General features: G+C 41.7%; 1 protein-coding gene across 2 annotated transcripts; it reads left to right on the top strand.

The window, feature by feature from the left end:
• The first annotated feature begins 1834 nt into the window (after positions 1 to 1834).
• On the top strand, positions 1835 to 14015 carry KIAA1919 (KIAA1919 ortholog). 2 transcript variants are annotated; one of them, XM_010856602.1, is made up of 4 exons: positions 1835 to 2213; positions 3900 to 4068; positions 5377 to 5493; positions 7082 to 14015. In XM_010856602.1, the coding sequence occupies exons 1-4, from the start codon at positions 2031 to 2033 to the stop codon at positions 8320 to 8322; spliced, it is 1710 nt and encodes a 569-aa protein (XP_010854904.1). In that variant the 5' UTR covers positions 1835 to 2030; the 3' UTR covers positions 8323 to 14015. The 2 variants fall into 2 exon arrangements, with proteins under 2 accessions (XP_010854904.1, XP_010854905.1); XM_010856603.1 differs by lacking the exon at positions 1835 to 2213 and adding an exon at positions 2231 to 2693.
• Positions 14016 to 21100: the final 7085 nt, after the last annotated feature.

The raw sequence follows: 21100 nt of genomic DNA, 5'->3' as shown, positions 1-21100 counted from the left end.
AAAATGACCTGTCATACAAAAAAACTAGGAAGATGTGTCCAAATTCCAAGGGGAAAATGATAAGAAATAGACATAAACTCTGAGATAACACAGTTGCTGGAATTTTCAAACACTCTAAAGCAGCTATTATATGCTCCAGGAGGTAAAGATGAATGTAAAGATAGGCATCTTTAGCAGAGAAAAAGAAACTATGAAAAAGAACCAGGTGGAAATTTTAAACCGAAAAGTATATCTGAAATAAATTCACTGGATGGGTGCAATATACTTGAAGATAGAGAAATCAACAGTGCTTATCTAAACTCAAGAGCAGAGGTGGAAAAAAACGGCTAGGGGGAAAAAAAAGGAACATGAGCAGCATGGACCTTTGTGACTATATCAAAAGGTCTAATGGACAAGTCATTAAGGGTCTCAGAAGGAGAACAAAGAAATGGAGGCAATCTGGATTTGCCCTTAGCAATTTGGACCTAACCTACCTCTCCCATATCATATCTTATTCTCTTTAATATATGTATATGCCTTTTGTTTCAACCCCATTAAACTTAGAGACATATTCCCTGACTCTGAAATCTAAAACAGGTTCTCTTAAGTCATAGAACCTGTACTTTCTGATGTACATGGAGAAAGTGCTTAATGACCAAATAGATGGGGCTGGGCTGCAAGGGAAATGATGACACTCGGGTGTGGTATAATTGGGAGCCTACCGTGGATAAGCTAAGGATTAATTAGGTGGAAAATACTCCAGATAGACGACAAAGAGAAATACACATTTGGTCTGTCTGGTCAAGGAGCAAAAGGAAACAAAAAGCTAAAGTAGGATACAGAATGTAAGGTTTTTCCTTTTCCGCTGGTATAATCTTATCCAGTTCAGCGCTTCACGCTCAGTCGTCTCCGTATCATCATGCTCTATGATATGGTCGACTCCCTGCGACCCCATGGAGTGCAGCCGGCCAGGCTTCTCTGTCCAGGGAACTTTCCAGGCAAGAATACTGGAGTGGCTTGCCAATTCCTACTCCAGGGGATCTACTCAACCCAGGGATGGAACCTGCGTCTTCTACGTCCCTGCATTGGCAGGCGGATTCTTTACCACTAGCACCACCTGGGAAGTTACTCTTAATTCGGGGATTCTGCAAATCGATGCCCTGCTCCACTTCCTAACAACAATGGAAATATTTGTAGAGATTGGGGCGAGTGTGTGCTAGAAACCGCAGCTTTGGCTCCAGATTTCTTTTTTGAGCTAGTATTACACTGTTTATGAAGAGCCACGGATTCGCTCACTGACCTTGGGCAAGTTGTTAGTTTCTATGACTTCACTCTCCTATCTGTAAAACCAGTATAATATGGAATTTAGAGTGTTGTTAAGAGGATCAATTGAGACCATACACGTGAAAGTTTACATAGTGGCTCAACAAATGTGGAGTGACTGGCGAACCTCAGATCAATAGTCGACAGAACCCAAAGGAACTAGGGCAGAACTTTTGTGAACTTGTATAAGAGAGAGATCTTGTGGTTCCCTTTGCCCCACCCGCCCGCCCCACGAAGAGACCCGGGGAGCGGGCGCGAAGCCATACCTTGCGCTTCTCGGCCAGCAATTCCTCGTGACGGCTCGGCTGCGTCTTACCTCCTAACTCGTCCCAAGCTGCAGCTTCAGCTCGCTCCGCCACGGGGCGCCCGCCTGCAGGGCCTCGGTGGGCTCAGCTAAGTGTGATGCTGAGGCCTGAGAGAGACGTCGGGTCTCCTGGGCAACCACATCAACTTCCGGTTTGGGGAGAGGCCGCGGTTGGCGAGAGGCCACATTTCCGCCACGTGATCTGCGCAGGCGCCTGCGTGAGGGAGGGCGTGCGGCCGCAGCCTGCGACGGCCGGCGCGTCCCAAAGTTCGACTCCTCCACCCGGACTAGGGCCACCCCCGGGGAGGTGGCGCCAGCCGGGACCGCAGGCTCTGGAGGCACGAGGCCCGGGCAGGGTGCCGAGTTCCCGAGGCTCCGCTGAGAAGCCGAGGGGTAGCGAGACCGCTGCTCGGGAGCCGCCACGATGGAGCTGGAACTGGAACCCTGTGGGGCCGGGGCCCCGGCTGCCGGGCAGAGGCTTCTCCAGGCCGAGGCCCCGGCGGAGAATGAGCCGGAGGCAGTGGTGGGCTCCCGGAGGAGCGGCCGGGCAGACAGCATGCTGCGCTGGTTCATCACCGTCCTCCTGTGTGCCGCCTTCTTGGGGCTGGTGAGAGCCGGGGCTGGAACCCTCCCAAACCGAGACGAGGGCAGACGTTCTGCAGAGAACGCGGCCTTCTGAGCTCGTCTCCGCCGCTTGCAGACTCTGTGACCTTGGGCTCATCCATCTGCCCGAGCCTCAGTTTTGCAGTCTGTAAAATGGGCACAATTACGATTTTTCGAGAAATATTGTCAAGTGTAAAATAGATTTTCGTAATATATAATGTTATCCAGTTCCAGCAAACCTTTCTACCTCTCCTCTGTGGGGTCAGGGGAATGCAAGAGGGGTCGCCAGGTCTACAGCCGCTCACCCAACCCCCAAATTATTGCACAAAGCTGCTTTATTGGGTTCTCGTCTTCGTTTGACTGAATTGACCCCTTATTCTTGCAAATGGGAAAATAGACCCACGCAGGAAGAGTGACTTTTTCGGACCACACAGCCGGTTAAGTGGTTGAGCCAGGAATACTGTTTCCTAGTCTGCCTACAATCGTATGTAAAGCAAATTTTCTGATTCTTGAATGTTTTTCCTAGAACAAAGTGTAAGGCTAGTTTAGCCTTTTGCCAAACTTCTTGGCCGTCGTTTTCTGGAATAAGGCGGTTACTTTATTCCAGAAAACTTCCCTTAGTAGCTTGTCTTAAATATTGGGGTCTTGGGGAGTTGGGAGGGTGAGTTCTCTGAGCTGTCACTTCTGGCCACTTAATATCTTTCCCTGAGGCACAGGTGATTCTTAGAGTATTTGTATTTGAAGAAAAGTCAATGCAAACGCCGTTCCTCGTCCTGTTAAATGCGTTGCAGGTGGGACTAATTTGGTTACAGCTGGGGCACTGCCTTCCCTTCATGTATTAGTTGATAGCTCTGTGCCTGTGCCCGCGTCTGGGGAGGGGCTACATCCAAGCGTTTAGGGCAGAGTCATGCAATTAGAATCACTTATTCTTGAAATGTAGACCGATTGGAAACTTTTTTTTGAGTGTCCAACGAATTTCCTGTGAAAGCCAAATGCAGCCCCTAGTTTTTGCTAAAGTTACATGTCTTTGAATAAAATTTTATTTTTAAATCTGTTGCATGCAGGTGTATGTAATATTGTCTAAGAAAGCCTTACAGACTATACCCCTGAGGCTTTGGTTTTCTTGAAGAAAAATGTAGATTGGGAAACGTTCAAATTGTTTCTCTCTTGCATGTTTTATATGTATAATTTTAAAGAAGGACCCTATGTACATCCAGAAGTTCTGCTGTTTTAACAGCATCAAAAATGCGATACTATTTTGATGGCTTGAAAACATAAATTTTTAGCATCACAATTCTTGTGTTATTTGTGCATGCAGTGTGTTTCAGACTACTTAAAACTTTCAAAAACGTTTTTTAATGTTACATTTTACTGTTAATAGAAATACTGTAGTCTTTTCTGGTATTGTTCAAAACGGAAACATAATTGCACCAAAAAGCTAAAAGAATTAATTTTTTTAAAGTTCAATTTGAGAGTTGTCAGGATGAGAAAAACCATAGGATTTGACACACCAGAAATAGTCTGTAGCTCTAGTAGTACTATTAGTCGGTTCATTATGAATTTAACTTTGGGACTTAATCTCCTACCGTCCGTTGAAGTTCCCTCCCTTTTTATAGTGAAAAAAGCTACCACATACATAGACATTATTTTAATGATTGTAAATAAAAACTTCTGTCTTTTTGAATTTTAGGGGATGAGTGTTGCTATACTGGGACCCACGTTTCAAGACTTGGCAACGAATGTGAACCGCAACATCAGCAGTCTTTCTCTGATTTTTGTGGGCCGTGCCTTTGGATACCTGGGTGGCTCTGTGATTGGTGGAGTTCTTTTCGACAGTATGAATCACTTCCTCCTTTTGGGTGAGTAAACGACAGTTTCAGCTTCTTTGAGACTTGCAAGGAATTTACAGCTTGCTTTTAAATATGAAACATACTGGCTTGCAGAATGGTTGACAGCTTAAAAGTAGTGTTTAGGCATCCTCACTGGAAGCCAGGCTCCTCTGCTGCTTGCTCTCTTCTTGGCAGTTGCTTGGAATCTGGGCTGGATGCCTCTGGAAACTTAGATGAGTCCTAGTGTGTTAGCAATCCTTAGCCCTCCTGACCTTCACTGTGGTCTAGATACCACTGCTGCATCACATGCCAGTTGTTTAAAGAGCTCTGTTTGTCAGTGTTTAGGGCAGATTTTCTGGGGCCATAGATGAGAATAAACTCCTCAGACCTGCCCAGACTAGACACTGGGCTGAGAACAAAGGTGGGAAGGGATGGTGGGTGAAATGATGAATGCTGAATTTTTGTCCCAGCTGCTCCTTGTGAGTGATCAACCCAGGCCTCTCCACCTCACTCTCAAAATAGATAGCAAAGCTTTTAACTTACTCTTTTTTGGATAAACTGACATGTTTAGAGAAAATCTGGATTAATGTGACAAAACTGCTTTGGAAGGAGATAATTACTTTGTTGATGAATGAGTCAGTAATCCCTCTGATTTCCATAGTGGGTTGAAAGAATGTATTTCTTACATTTCCCTCCCTAGTCTTCAAACAGATCTGTTTGTGCTGCGTGCTCAGTTGATCAGTTGTGTCTGACTCTATGTGCTTACCATGGATTGTAGCCTGCCAGGCTCCTCTCTCCTTGGAATTTTCTTGGCAAGAATACTGGAGTGGGGTGCCATTTCCTACTCCAGGAGATCTTCCTGATCCATGGATTGAACCCATGTCTCTTGTGTCTCCTGCATTGGCAGGCAGATTCTTTACCACTAGTGCCACCGTTTAATACATTTCTACTACAGACTACTATGGTAATTGCACTTAATTTTTTACCTCTATCTAAAAACCTGTTTAGGTTGTTAAAAATCAATAATTTTTGAGCTGTCTGGCTATAAAATTTTGCCTTGTGGTATAATGTATGTTTTGATTATTAGCAGTACTAGAAGTGTACTAGTTACACTTCTAGTTACACTAATATTAGAATAGCTTAAACTTTATAGTTCATAAGGATGATAGAAGCTTTTAAATGAAATAACTTCATAGAAGCAGAACCTTTCCTCTGCTCGTTACTCAATTTTAATTTGACCTGTTCTGCATTTTTGAGAGTTTTTATGATGTTGACTTCATCCATGACCCTTTGCCATAAATAGTGTTTTTCATAGCTGACTTTGACCTTTTTTCTCAGGGGTGTCAATGTTCGCTACCACAGTTGGTCTTTATCTCGTTCCATTTTGTAAGACTGCAGTGTTACTGATCGTCATGATGTCCACCTTCGGTGTTTCAATTGGCATTCTGGATACAGGTTAGTGAGCCCTTCATTATCGTCTCTGGGACTAGCGTCTTTCTACTAGAAAAAGAGCAGCTGATATTAAATTGTCACTTGCACTGTCCCCTAAAATGACTCTGACCTGCTGTGTTTTCCATGGGGTCTCCCAGTCAGTACCACCCTTCTTGCCAGGTAGAGTGCCTGTTTTTGAGCAGCCAACCACAGAGTGAATTCAGAGGGTTTTGTTCTTTGAGAGTTTGTTGATTTACAGTATCCAAAGAGGAGAGGGGCCCCGGTGTGGGTGATTACAATGCAGATGAGCAGGCTTTCAGTTGGGCTAGGTCTTTATCATTGTAATGTGGGAAGAATTGATGAATTAACAGATGAAACCAAGTTTGGAACCATTATATGGCTGAGGAAACATAGAAGCAGCTCTCCAATTTAAAATGCACTCTGCCTTTCAAACTAAGAAACCTGTTTGTGTATTATTTCCCTTTTCCTTTTCTCTCAAAAGTTGCTGCCCTCATGTATCTTTATTTTTTAAAATGTACTAAATAATGTATGTGACATTCGTTCCCCCCAGAGCCAACTTTCTCCACCTCTTCCTTGGTATTTGATAGGTTGGGGAAATATTTTTTACTTTGGGTTTAATTTGGTTGTGAAATCACAGGATAGAATTGTATGTGTGCAAATCTATTAAAAAGAAAGAAAAAAAATAATTATACTTGATGCTTCTCGTCTTCACCCTGTAGATACCTACAGTATGACCGCAGATGTTAGAAGGCATCCTTGTTACTTGTTCTTGTAACGGGCAGAATCCTGTCATGGTCAGGGTTCTGAATATGTGTTTTGCACCTGCTGTATACATAAGTAATTTTCCTCAAGTGGCTATTGATTTCCAGTATAGAAAAATTTGGTCATTTGGCTACTATGTGATAATATATATTTATTATATATTTATATAGAAATATATATTTATATATATTATATATTTATATATTTAAAACATTTAGAAGTAAGTAACTATAAATATCCTTCCCTACCCCCACCCCTCCTGTGCCTGGTATTATTGTTGTTCAGTTTCTGAGTTGTGTCCACCTCTTTGTGACCCCGTGGACTGCAGCACACCAGGCTCCTCTGACCTCCACTATCTCCTGGAGTTTGCTCAAATTCCTGTCCGTTGAGTTGGTGATGCTATCTAACCATCTCATCCTCTGCCACACTTTTCTCCTTTTGCCTTCAGTCTTTCCCAGCATCAGAGTCTTTTCTGATGAGTTGGCTGTTCACATCAGGTGGCCAAAGTATTCAGAGCTGCTATTGGAACTGTATTGTGAAAAGCCTTGGGCTAATGTACTTAGCTCTCGGAGATAGTGCTTTACTAGATTATAGAATTCCATTTGTGAGTGTGGGAGGTTCTAGTGCTGAAAGTTTCTTGGTAGTGTTGGTGAGTTAGAATTGACTTAGTCATAAGGACTAATCGTAGAATTGACTTAGTTGCCACAGTTGATAACTTAGAATATTATAATTCTTGTGCCACGTGAAATATTTCTTTCTGATAGTAATGAACTTTTTTCTATTTTGCCAAGTTACTATAATTAAACCATTCTCCATCTTTCATTGATAGGTGGTAACGTCCTAATCTTGGCTCTTTGGGGGGACAAAGGAGCCCCGCACATGCAGGCCTTACACTTCAGCTTTGCCCTAGGTGCCTTTCTGGCTCCACTGCTGGCTAAATTGGCATTGGGCACGACGGTGTCTGCTGAAAACCGCACAGAGGCTGACTTTAACCAATCTGCCTTCAACCAGTCATCTGAAGCTGACTCAGAATCTCTATTTGGAATACCTGATGATATGAATTTGCTGTGGGCTTACGCTGTTATCGGTACTTATATTTTTGTAGTTGCTCTCTTTTTTTTCGCTCTGTTTTTAAAGAAAAGCTCAAAGCAAGAAAAAGCAAGAGTATCTGCTCAAAGGTTTCGAAGAGCCGAATACCACAATGCCCTTCTCTGTCTCCTTTTCCTGTTCTTCTTTTTTTATGTTGGAGCTGAGGTGACATATGGCTCTTACGTTTTCTCATTTGCAACCACCCATGCTGGCATGAAAGAAAGGGAAGCGGCCGGGTTGAACTCCATCTTCTGGGGGACCTTTGCAGCCTGCAGGGGCATGGCAATCTTTTTTGCTACCTGTTTACAACCTGGAACCATGATTGTGCTGAGCAACATTGGCAGCCTGACTTCATCTTTATTTCTGGTGCTTTTCAACAAGAGCCCAGTTTGTCTTTGGATAGCGACTTCAGTGTATGGGGCCTCAATGGCAACCACGTTCCCCAGTGGAGTGTCTTGGATTGAGCAGTACACGACCATCCATGGGAAAGCTGCAGCATTTTTTGTAGTCGGTGCCGCCCTGGGAGAAATGGCTATTCCTGCAGTAATTGGAATTCTTCAAGGCAAATACCCTGATTTGCCTGTAGTTTTGTACACCTCTTTGGGGTCATCAATAGCCACTGCTATTTTATTTCCTGTACTGTACAAATTAGCCACCTTGCCGCTTGATCGTCAGCGAAAAGAACACAGGAAAAGTGAGGACCAGAAAGCTCTGCTTTCTAGCTCTGGGCTCAATGACTATGAGGAAGAGAATGAAGAAGATGATGCAGAAAAATGGAATGAAATGGACTTTGAAGTGATTGAAATGAATGATACAATGAGGAATTCTGTAATAGAGACATCTAGAAATATTTTGATGGAGCCTACGGCTGAAGTCCCCAACCATTCCTACTCAAATGTGTTAATGTTTGAATCCTCTCCAGTTAATACTGGCAACTCCTCTGTGAATTACCTTGCAAGAAACCAGGACAAAAGGGACTAATGCTTTGAGAGGATGGATTATTTACTGACTGTTCAAATAATCACCAGTTCTAAGGAGGCCAGTCAGAGCAAAGCATAATATATTTGTAACAAGCTTTGAGGATCACAATTTCTAGGTCCGAGTATAGCAAATGCTAAAAAGTTTTGAAATGTTCTGTAATCCCCAGAGCCTTTCATAAAGAACCAGTGATCTCATACAGCAGGATCCTGTTGTGAGGCTAGTGTTTGGTGGCATGTGGCTGAGTAGGTGATATTTTATGGCCTTCACCCCTCCTCAGAGCATGCAGAGAAGGCATTTGTTTTTGAGAAGTTGGGTGTGCCATTCAGATAAAGCAAAACTGTTTAGTAGTTGAATCGGTTAGCCAAACAAATTCTCTGTCATCAGTATTCTGCCAGGGAAGTTGAGAATCGTTTCATAAAGAGACATCTTTGAAAATGGACAGAGATTTCTGTTAATTGTTTTACTCTGTAGTGTTGGATCAAAACATGGTAATTACTGATGTTTTCAGATTTTTATGAAGAGAGCAGAGAACAGGTGCTGGAGACCTGGCTTCAACCTCCACTGCTGCTTCCTAGTCTGGCCCTGTACTCAGTCATCTGACTTATGTAGGCCTTGTTTATCTCATCTCCTGGTCTGGGTCTCTAATGAAAGTGAGATGACTTTCAAATGGGAATCCCTCATTTTTACATTTTGTGCAAGGTGTCTGTCAGAAATGAACATAAGTGCCACTCCATTCGTCATTTCAAATGAGAAGTGGAAAAAAAATGAATAGCTTTAAGAATGTGCTACTGATTATGAATAACGTCAATGTAAGAGACTCAGTATTTAATACTTTATTTGAATAATTATGAGGAATACATTTTTAGCACTGTATGTCATTGATGCTGAGATGCACCTTTTTTTTTTCACATTTTTAACATCTCTGAAATCAAAGTATGTGTTAAAATTAGTGATCATTTAATGTGACAAAATTGAGTTTTTTCCCATATACTTCTATAAAGTAATGTTGCATTTTACAATCAGTGTCTTAGTTTCAGTGAATACAGTGGTTCGTTCAATGATGGAGATTGTACTATTTTTACAGACATTTTAGGAAGAAGTTATTTTTATATGCTCATTTTCTCTGTGTTCACACAGGATTTGGAGATGCCTTGTTGCAGTTTTTAAAGCTGTTTCAGAGTTACTATGTTAGTAGTAGGGCTGTGAACGGGGTCTCTTGTGGTCCTTTGGTTACCTCAGTGACAATCTGGGAATGAGTCTGCTGTTCCAGGAGTTGCTCCTTATTGAGTCTAGTTGGTAGTCACGTTGTAAGCACTGTAAATTAGACTGCTAATTTAATTAACCGTGAGACACAGTCTTTTCCAGCGATTGGAATACCTGTGTTAGGCCTCTGGACCTCCTTCTCCCTGAGTTTGAAATATCTCGGAAATCAAAGTAATGATTTGAAAGTGGCTTGGGGGCTTAAGAGGGATCGTGAGCATGGCAAATCTGGTGTGGGGTATCCTTTGATAAATGACTGGCATTGATGACAGATTTTGTTCTCTTCTTCTTAGCACATTTTGTGCTGAATAATACCTAATTTCTACTTGGTTGCGGTATGTCTACTTTTTAACTAATTTCTGTAAATTTGCCTTTGTTTTTTCATAAGTGGAAAATAGTACCTTTCTTGACCACTGTCCGTTATTGGTCATTTTAACAATCTGACAGTTTTGGAGAGAGCTGGTGGAGAAATTAACAGTGAAAAGCCTATTCTTCTTGCTTTCTTTATTCTATCCTTTTCTCTTAGCTGGAACTTGGAGATTAGGTCCACTCCACTTACTGCCCTTTCTCAGGTTGTTGGAATGTAGGCAGTAGCAACTATTTGGCATCCGGGCGGCTTGCCAGAATAGGGATTCAACCTGTGGCATCGACATTTAAAGGATAAAAGTGCAACTCAGAGAAAGAAGGGAATAAGAACATGATAGAAAACTTGGAAATCCATGAAAAATGCATTAGAATTCCACAAACCAAAATGTGAATGGCCATATGAGATTATAGGGATTGTTAAAGTTTGATAATGTATTTCCATATTGGAAAGATAAGACAGTACAATTCCAGGAATTAGCCTTCATCCTAATAATCAGTTCTTAGTTAAATAAGTGTCTGCCGATACTCAAGTAACCAATACCGAAGTTTTCTATTTCTGAGTAACAAATTATTGTATCACAAATTTAACAGCTTAGAACAACAGACCTTTTATTTCTTTAACCTCACAGTTTTCTTGAGTCAAGAATTTGGGCGTGACTTCACTGGGTTGGTTCTCTGCTCAGGATCTCATGGGCTGCAGTCAGGCTGTTGAAAGAGCTGTGCTTTGTAGAGCTTGGACTTCCCTTCTACGCTGTGTGGTTTTTGACAGTAATTCAGTTTCTTGAGGTAGTAGACTGAGATCTCCATTTTTTTTTTTTCCTGGCTGTCAGCAGGCACCTGTCTCGATTGCTAGGCCCTCTCATAGATCCTTTCGAAGCATGGCAGCTTGTTTCTTCAAAGCCAGCAGGAGAATCTCACTGGAGCCAACTGAGCTGGGGTTTTAAATGATACCGTGTAATCATGGGAGTGACATCCTGTCCCTTTTGCCAGATTTTGTAGACTAGAAGGAAGTCTCAGAGTCTGTCCAAACTCTAGGGAAGAGGATAGTATATGGATGTATCTGATTACTGGGGGTCACCTTAGGGTGTGTCTGCTATACTCAAATGTCTGCAACACTCAAGGGAGCCAGAAAACTTTAGCTGGGGAAAAATCCTTCAGTAGTCACCAAAAGTGATAATAGATACAACCTACTGAATGTTCTAGGGCAGGAATGGAAAACTCCCTATAGACCAGGCCAATAAACCTGACTCAGAATTAGGCTTTTTCCCTTGAGATTTTAGGTTGTGCTCTTTTCCACTGTACTTTTAACCAGTTCAAATGCAGCTTAATATGAGGGAAATTCGTAAGTTTCGGTCTAATGGTATTTTCATAGTAAAGTCCAAGAAGACTTTGAGAGCATTTTTCAATCCCTGTTATTTTTTAAAGAAAAATCTTTAAAAAAATAATTTTTTATTATATATGAAGGTATAAAAAAGGTCATGGTAGAAGATTAGGGAAGTACCTAAAATTTTTAAGGGGCAAATGTAATCATAATCCTAAATACCTAGAAAGTTCTTAAATTTCTAGTCAGCTTAGTTTCCCAAGACAAGGGTAAAGGGGTAAAAAAAATTTCCTTCTTCCAGATAAAGTATCAGAAACAACTTGAATTTTATGTCTAGAATGTATTGATACTACATTTGGTGGACTGGTTTTTAGTTTGAATAGTTGTAATTTATTAAGAACAAAAAGAGAGTATCAACACACCCCTGAAAAATGTGAGACCCAGATTCCATGTAAAATGATTTTGTTTCAAGTAGATTTATTGAATAATCAGGATAGTTTTCTCATAACCAGAACTTTTGTATTATTATAGCAAGGTAGCATTCAATCCTGCCACTTAAAAATTATTACTAAAATAGAGCTTAAAATTCTTAGTGAAAGTAGATACAGTCTTCTGGGGTCCCTTGTGTTTGTTGGGTGCCCTGGTTCATAATATGTATTCGTAATGTTTTGTTGTGAATGTGTGCGTGTGTATATGTCTGTATGTGGAGCCCACAGATGCTGTGTGTGTCTGATATTTTCTTACAGTGTGGGGATGTAGCGCAGGGCTAGAGGTGGTAGGGAAGGGATACAGAAAAGCTTACTGTGTGATTTCAAAGTTTGTTACAATTGTTCTTTTAAGTTGAAGTTTTTATGAAGGTTATTGTCGATTTACATGTAGTTGTGTGCAGTGTGTTTTTCAAACTTGCTGAGTGAAGAATACTTGCTCAGTCTGGAAAAATAGAGAAATAGATGGGTGCTTCTCATACTTTAATGTGCATTAGAATTGCGTCTTAAAATGCAGATTCTGATTTAGTTGGACTGGGTTAGGGACTGAGATTCTTCATTTCTAACAAGCTCCTAGGTGCTGTTGGCCCATGGGTCGACCACACTTTGGGTAGCAAGGTCCACTTTTTGGGAATGTTAAATTCTTTGCTGCTACTGTTGGGAATTTCATTTGTTTTCTTTTAGGTTTTCTAAATAAATCTAAATCTCTGGGAGTCTATAGTCCCCATGAACCCCCTCCATTTGTATACACTATTCTGAGTTCTCTTCAGTCCTCTCCATTTGCTGCATTAGCTGTTGAATATTTATTTCACATGTTATCGAATGCCTCTTGTTTGGTAGTTTCTGTGGGAGATGTACACTGGTGAAAAATCAGAAATTTCCTGCCTTCATGGAACTTACCTCTAATGCAGTACTGTCCAGTATCTGCATTGGCCGGTGGCTGCCATATGTAGATAACACAGGTCCAGTGGGAGAAACAAAGCGTCAAACAAGTCATCACACAAGATATTTCCAGGAAGGCTTTATTTCCTGTTGTTCTAGAGATTGATTAACTACTATCTGGGGTCAGAAGGTTGTGATAGATACCTTGTCAAATGGCGTAATATAAATTATGGCATTTAAGAAAGACCTGGTGATCTAAAAGAGAAGGTGTTGGTTTTCTTGGGTATAAAAGAAGCAAACCAAAGCTGGTGATTTGGTTGTCAGAAGGAATATTAAAGCTCTCTCCTTTAATGCACTTTGGCCAGTTGGCACTTGAGCTAGGTTGAGCCTGAGTTGGATTTTTATTTAGGTTTAAATAGTCTCATATTTAATGATTTAAAACTGTACAGCACTGAATTTTTACAATCAAAAAGAATTGTTCTTTATTTTCCAACATTTTCCTGTGGTAATTGTAATTATGTCTTCTCTTGTCGTGTATTTCTGCCCTTTTTATTTCTTTTAATTCTTCAACAACAACAAGGAGGATCCCTTAGGTTCTTGCACTGTGACTATTGATTCTTATTGTTGTCTCCTGTCTTCCTTTTGACTTATATTTTTAATTGCAGAATGCCTCAGTTTCTGATCTCTAAATTATTGCAGCTTGCCTTTGATGCATTTGGTAATGTTAGTAAATGGATGGCCTGGAGAAATGTTCTGAAGTTGTAAGATGACATGAGTAGCTTAAGGGGTTGGGCTTTCTAGCTTCTGAACAATTTATTGTGATTAATAAGGTGCTTTCTTTTTTTTTTTTTAATCCTTTTTAGTTGTGATAAAATACGCATAACAAAATTAACAAAATTTATCGTTTTAACCATTTTTAAGTGTACAGTTCAGTGGCATTAAGGGCATTATCATTATTGTGCTATAGTCATTGCCATCATCTGCAGAACATTTTTTATCTTGCAAAACTGAAACTCTCAAGCCATTGAACAGTAACTCGCCAATTCCACCCTCCTTCCAGCCCCTGACAACCATCATTCTACTTTCTGTCTCTGAGTGTTTGACTGCTCTTAAGTACCTCATATAAGTGGATACAAACAGTATTTGTCCTTTTATGACCAGGTTATTTTATTTAGTGTAACATCCTCAAGGTCCATCTTATTGCAAAATGTGTCAGAATTTCCTTTGTAAAAATAAACAATACTCTGTTGTATGCATATTTTGTTTACCTATTTATATGTTGATGGCTACATGCTTTGCTTTCACCTTTTGGCAGTTGTGAATAATGCTGCTATGAACATTGATGTACAAATACCTGCTTTTTTAATTTTTAAATATTGAAGTATAGTTGATTTTACAATGTTGTTTGAAGTGTACGGCATAGTGATTCAGTTGTATGTGTATTATATAAATATGATATATATAAATATATACATGTGTCTGTGTTCTTTTTAGAGTTTTTCCCTTATAGATTATTATGAAATATTGAGTATAGTTCCCTGTGTGATACAGTAAGTCCTCTAGTCTCTGCTTTTCATTCTTTTAGGTATATCCCCATAAGTGAAATTGATGAATCATATGATGATTCTGGTTTTAATTTTGAGGGGTGCTTTATTTTTATTATTCTGCTTAGATATTATTCTAATCCACTAGGAAGAGGGAAACACTATCGCTTCAAACTCTAGGCAGGCTTTTGGTGCATTATAATTAGCTTAATATCACCCACACCCTGAGTAAATGAACTTAAATGTCAGGTATCTACCTCACAGTTTTGTTATTTCTGCTTCCAATCTTTGTTCGGTCACTAAGCTTACACTGAGAGCTTACTTTGTGCTAGGCACTGTAGACTAAGTATTAATGAAACTTCCTCTCCTGTCCTTGGAGTACCAAGTATCATTATCACGTATTTAGGGATTTTTGATCCCTGTTTTCTGCTAAATGGCTAGTCTCGAGTCATGTTCTCCTTTGTTTGGAAACATAGAGACTCCCCCTGGCCACCTTGGAAGAGATAGTGTGTGGTCAGGGAACCATGGGCTGCAATGGGCCTGGTGCTGGGGCCAGGCTGCTCTCTGCTTGTTTCTCAAAGCAGTTCTGCCTGTCGGTGGAACTTCTCCCTGTTCCTCCTCCCTTAGGCCCATCCTCTGTATATCTCTAGTCCAAATTCCAGAGGAAACCTGTCTGACTGACTTGAGTATCTGCTCTTGTCCTTACTGGGCAGAGCCTGGCCTCAGGAGTTGTTGACCAGCCCGTTACTTGGCCTCTCTTGGGTCAGTGCCTGTTGCCTCCATCCAGAGAGTGGCCATCTTGACACTTCTCTCCCTGCTGCTGTGATATGGGCACTGTCACAACCAAAAAGGAAGTTCCCCTGTCTGCTCTGTACCTGGGGTAGTACTGGGTTTATTGGATATTTGCTAGCAGATGCCTGAATGGGATACAAATTGTCAGGCTCTAGGGAGATGGTCTGGTTCATGTTTTGAATCAAAATTGGAAAAACAGTCACATCCAGTGGTAGATCTTTTTTGAGGAGCTTATTAGACAAAGTTGGTAGTGAACTGTACGATTTCCGTCAAGGACAAAAGCTCTCTCTTAATAGGGTAGTATGTGTACTTGAGAGATAAAAGAGGATTCCCAGTTTGCAAGAGATCTTATTAAAGCTCTAATCTCTGTGAACCAGAAAAATTTCCAAGTCTAAACATTTTAGTTATTTAGCAGGTATCTACTGAGCATTTGGGCTCCCAGGTGGCACTAGTGATGATAAGCCTGCCTGCCAATGCAGGAGATGTAAGAGATGCAGGTCAGATCCCTGGGTTGGGAAGATCCCCTGGAGAAGGGCACAGCAACCCATTCTAGTATTCTTGCCTGGAGAATCCCTTGGATAGAGGAGCCTGGTGGGCTGCGGTCCATAGGGTCACAGAGTCGGACATGACTGAAGCGACTAAGCACATGCGCTGAGCATTTACTGTGCTCTGTAATCTGCTGCGGGAACATAGCAGAGGACAAGGCAGGTGGGATCCTTGCTGGCATTGAGCTTATGCTTTACTATTTCAAGTAAGATTTGCCATGACAGTCTTTGTTAGCTGAAGCATCAGTAAAGCCTGTTGTAAAGGGTTTTACCAGTTCCGGAAAAGTCAGTATTGACAAGAGCCAGGCTCTTGTTTCCTTGGTGTATGTCTGTGTCTGTTCATTTCCAGTATTTCTACATGTAATCTCTGGAGTGATTCTTGATTTAGAGCTTTATACAAATGATTTAGCACAGTGCAGTTGAGGTGAATACAGTGAAAACCTGCTGCAGAAAGCGGCAGCAGGGGCCTCTGACACCTCGGGAATTGTTCACAGGAGCCAAAGGACACATTCCTGGTTGAACTGGAATCTTGGGTCACACCTTCAAACACCTATGGGTTAACTGAGCTGGTTCTCATTCACTTGAGAAGTTTTTTTCCTTAGGTGGGGATTATCGAGTTCTGGGTCCACATACTCTTTGGGCCTTTACTCTTAGTGAAGATAAGCTCAGAGACAGAAGCATTTAGGACAGGAAAAGTTTACCTCAAAGAGAAGGACTGGCTTGCTAAGTAGAAACACAATTATTTAAGGAGAAAAGCAACATGTACCAAAGTTTCCAAGTTTGCGTTAGTCTGTTCATAATGGAAAAGCAGTACCTCTCCCACATATTTATCATATTCATAGACAGTGAAGTGAAAGTTGCTCAGTCGCGTCCGAGTCTTTGTGACCCCATGGACTATACAGTCCATGGAATTCTCCAGGCCAGAATACTGGAGTAGGTAACCTTTCCCTTCTCCAGGGGATCTTCCCAACCCAGGAATTGAACCGGTGTCTCCTCCATTGCAGGCAGATTCTTTACCAACTGAGCTATCAGGGAAGCCCCCACATATTCATAAGAGGTCGTGACATATTCATATTCATAGAGATTGTGACAAGTCTTCAGATGCCAGTGCAGCAAAAGCCAGGGATAGAATTGCTTTGTTAGGGAGTCCAGGCTTATGGGAAATGTTCGTGATTTTATTGTTTCTGAGATCAGAGCCAGTTAGGTGACCCTGTTACTTTGGTTTTATCTTGGTGAGGGGCAGAGGGAGTGTCTGCAGACTGTGATAAGGATACAGAAGCAGGGCAAAGTGACATTTTGCTTTTACACCCTCTGAAACCCATAAACTCCAGGAGGAAAAACAGCCTGAAGGAAAAACGTTAATTGCAGCATGTATTCTTGTTCCCCTGGCCAAGAGATCAGCCATTTTGCTCCAGTGTTTTTTTTTTAACCCTAACTGCTGTTAGAATCAGCTAACAGTGTTCAAAATCTACTGATGCCAGCCTTTTCACTTAAATAAGAATTTAATTGGTGTGAAGTGGGGCCTGAATGTTCATATTTTTGAAAGTACCCCTTAAAGTAATGTGCAGTAGAGGTTGAGAACTGCTGCTTTTATCAATGCAGAGAACTGAAACTTCTAAACTTGTTGCAATGGTTTTTAAAGGGTGATTTACAGCTTGGTTACATCATGTTTCTTTTATGGATGCTTGAAATCCTGTGTACTTTCTCTGAAGGAGAAATGGAAAGGGAGAGCTCTCATATTTCGTGTTATTGCCGCTGCTGCTTGGTCAGTTAAAGGGGGTAATCAGTACTGGTTGAAATTCTGTCCCCCCAGAAACCAAACCCGGCTCTTTTGGAAGTTGCTCTTCTAGACAGGTTTTTGCTAGTCACTTTTGTTTTGGGGGACTTAATGGAGGAGGAGCGGTAAACTTGTAGATTTATTAAATTTGGATTTAAGCCTGCTCACTGTTTATATGACTTTGTACAATGTAAAAGCTTGTTTTAGTAAAATATTGATGTAAATAAACACTGATACTGGTTAAAGATAAAATTTGTGTCTTATTTCATGGATTTTTAAAAATGAGTTTGGTATCTCTCCAGAAATTAGTCAAGAATATTTCTAGAGTTTAGATTATGAGTGCGCCAAATGTGTGTGATAGTGTATTGGTTCCTAAAATGGGAATAGTATTTTATTTTCACTTCACATGGATATTTTAGAAATGACATCTAGAATCTCTGATGACATCTAACATTTTTGGCCCTTCAGCTCCTCTTAAAGAAGTTTATGACATAATCTCTAACCTTACAAGTCCACCAAAGAAGCTATTCAGTTCAGTTCAGTCGCTCAGTCATGTCCGACTCTTTGCAACCGCATGAATCACAGCACGCCAGGCCTCCCTGTCCATCACCAACTCCCGGAGTTCACTCAAACTCACGTCCATCGAGTTGGTGATGCCATCCAGCCATCTCATCCTCTGTCGTCCCCTTCTCCTCCTGCCCCCAATCCCTCCCAGCATCAGAGACTTTTCCAATGAGTCAACCCTTCGCATGAGGTGGCCAAAGTACTGGAGTTTCAGCTTTAGCATCATTCCTTCCAAAGAACACCCAGGACTGATCTCCTTTAGAATGGACTGGCTGGATCTCCTTGCAGTCCAAGGGACTCTCAAGAGTCTTCTCCAACACCACAGTTCAAAAGCATCAATTCTTTGGCGCTCAGCTTTCTTCACAGTCCAACTCTCACATCCATACATGACCACAGGAAAAACCATAGCCTTGACTAGATGGAGTTGCGAATTTTAATGTTTTGCTTGAATGATATTAATGCTTCCCTAATTAAGAGGATGGCAGGGATGTCTCTGTTTCAGAAAGGAAAGGAGATTTTCAAATTGCACATCAGGCAGCAGCTGGGCTACCTCTCCTTGCTTCCTCTGTACGGGGCCCAGCAGGTGAAAGACTGCCTATTTCTTAACTTGTTTAAAACAACTGTGGTGATGGTTTGGTTAAATACTTGAAACTTGGATTGTGATTCAGGTATACAGCAACTTCCTTATCCCCTTCATTCTTTATGGGGGTCTTAGAAAAGGATATTTTTTTAAAGTGGGACGTTTAAGCTGAGAGAAACTAAATGACCACGTTCTCCCTTGTCTTGTGGGAGCAGTTGTAGGTGACATACTGGGTATCCTTATGTGACCCCTGCTGGCTCTGCTTTCAGTGGCCCAGTTTACAGCTGTGCACTTCACTCTGCACAGGGATCCTCTTGTACCTTTGCCTCGTGCCAGGGACTGCCGTTTCTGGCTCATCATAAACCAAAACCTCTAGAAGCCTCGGTATTGGGCCAGATGGGATTTCAAGCATAACTGACTGTGACATCCAACGCTGGTCATCACATGGTCCCTAATGCTTACATGAGGAAGCAGGGGCTTTGTTGATCCTTGCACACCCATTTCATCTTCCATGAACTTGGCGAGGCGTGAGTGGGCCGAATGACCACACCACCCGCTCCTAAGGGTTCCCTGGGCTGGAAAGATGGGGTAAAAGACTGTGGTTCACAAGGACACACTTGAGGACTGGCAGGGCCCCTCTGGTACCTTCCACTGGAAATGATCATTGTTTGGGGAGTGCAATTTTTTTGTTGTTGTTGGAGGAGCAGAATTTTTCTGTTGGTGTACTATAGCAGCCATTTAATTCTCTCTCCTTTGAGAAACTTTAATGGATCCAGAAGAATACATGAAAAAAAAATTCATGTGCAGTATAGAGCTGAAGAGTCTTATGATCTGGAGCCTGGATTCAAATTCTGACTCTGCTGTCTATTACCTGGGCTGCATTGCTTATTCTTGTGCCATGGGTTGCATTCATAGGCAAGCAGATTTTGAAGTCCAACCCCCTCCCCCAGCCCCCCAGTATCCTAGACTGTGACTGGAGACAGGGCTTTTAGAGAGGCAGTTAAACTGAAATGAGTTTATTAGGGTGTACACTAATCCAATATGACAGGTGTCTTTATCAGAAGAAGAGACAGAGGCAAGATCAGATGAAGACACAGAAGATAGCCTCCTACAAGCCACGGAGAGGCCACGTAGCAAAGCAGCCCTCCCAATGCCTTGATCTCAGAACCTCCAGAATAATGGGAAGGATCTCTGTTGTTTAAAGCACCTTGTTTATGATATTTTTTATGGCAGCCCTAGCAAACGAACACAGTTAAGCACACAACGAATGTTTGCTACTATTGTTGTTATTCCCAAACCACACAGTCAAAGAAAAAATAAAGCAACCACAGTGGGGAACTTTAATAAGAAACTAATGTTCATTAGTTTAGAAAAGCGACCATGTACAAAAGGGAAATAATGAGGTTTGTTTTTTTTTCCTCCCATAACTGTTGTGGCCAGGAAGGCCAGTTGGGGCACCCTAACTAAGCTAATGGGGTTATGGGTCACAGGACACTTAGTTGTCCTGGTAAGTCAGTAAGAATACGTGTGACTAGGAGCCACACCAGGCCTGGTGAGCTCTCCGCTCAGGCGCCAGGCAAAGGACGGACTTCCTTGGACCTGACCAAGCAGCTGAGATGAGCCCACCAGCAACAAAAGAGTGAGAAGCACCAAGAGCATACAGTTGTTTTTAGTGGGTCATATGTGCGCATAGTAATAAAATCAAACAGTACAGAGGTGAATTTAAAAATGTTATTTACCCTTGATCCGTTAAAACAACCATTCTTATTATATTTGTGCACCTGCTAGAGATTTTATCTGTGCAAACATAAAAATGTGTTTATGTATATACCTGTGTATGTATGCTCAGTCGCTTCAATTGTGTCCGACTCTTTGCGACCCCGTGGGCTGTAGCCCGTGAGGCTCCTTTGCCTGTGGAATTCTCCAGGCAAGAATACTGGAGTGGGTTGCTATTTCCTCTTCCAGGGCATCTTCCTGACCCAGGGAATGAACCCAAGGCTCTAGTGTCTCTTGCATTGCAAGCAGATTCTTTACTGTTTGAGCCATCAGGAAGCCCTCTGTATACCTCTGTGTGTGTGTGTGTGTGTGTGTGTGTGTGTGTGTGTGTGTGTGTGTGAAAGTCGCTCAATCATGTCTGACTCCTTGTGATCCCATGGATTGTAGCCCACCAGGCTCCTCTGTCCATGGAATTCTGCAGGCCAGAATACTGTAGTGGGTAGCTGTTCCCTTCTCCAGAGGATCTTATATATACTTATAAATGAACATAAATAAATGCATTCTGATTAATTGATATTGAGACATCATTGGCATTTAACACTGTATTAGTTTTTGGTGTACAACAAAATCATTTGATATGTGTATATACTGTGAAATGATTACCACAGTAGGTTTAGTTAGATGTTAATCTATCTCCACACAGTTACATATTTTTTTTCTTGTGATGAGAACTTTTAAGATTTATTCTCTTCAGTTCAGTTCAGTTGCTCAGTCGTGTCTGACTCTTTGTGACCCCATGAATTGCAGCATGCCAGGCCTCCCTGTCCATCACTAACTCCTGGAGTTTACCCAAACTCATGTCCATCAAGTCGATGATGCCATCCAACCATCTCATCCTCTGTCGTCCCCTTCTCCTCCTGCCCCCACTCCCTCCCAGCATCAGGGT

Source organism: Bison bison, unplaced genomic scaffold, assembly GCF_000754665.1.
Source record: "Bison bison bison isolate TAMUID 2011002044 unplaced genomic scaffold, Bison_UMD1.0 scf7180017864373, whole genome shotgun sequence".
NCBI classification, from domain to species: domain Eukaryota; kingdom Metazoa; phylum Chordata; class Mammalia; order Artiodactyla; family Bovidae; genus Bison; species Bison bison.
The sequence above is the reverse complement of the archived record's forward strand: the minus strand, read 5'-3'. Positions and strand labels throughout refer to the sequence as shown.

Coding starts and splice junctions, on each gene's coding strand:
- KIAA1919 (XM_010856602.1), top strand. CDS start 2,031: ATGGAGCTGGAACTGGAACCCTGTGGGGCCGGGGCCCCGGCTGCCGGG. Junction 2,214..3,899: donor GTGCCGCCTTCTTGGGGCTG/GTGAGAGCCGGG, acceptor TTTGAATTTTAG/GGGATGAGTGTTGCTATACT. Junction 5,494..7,081: donor AATTGGCATTCTGGATACAG/GTTAGTGAGCCC, acceptor TTTCATTGATAG/GTGGTAACGTCCTAATCTTG.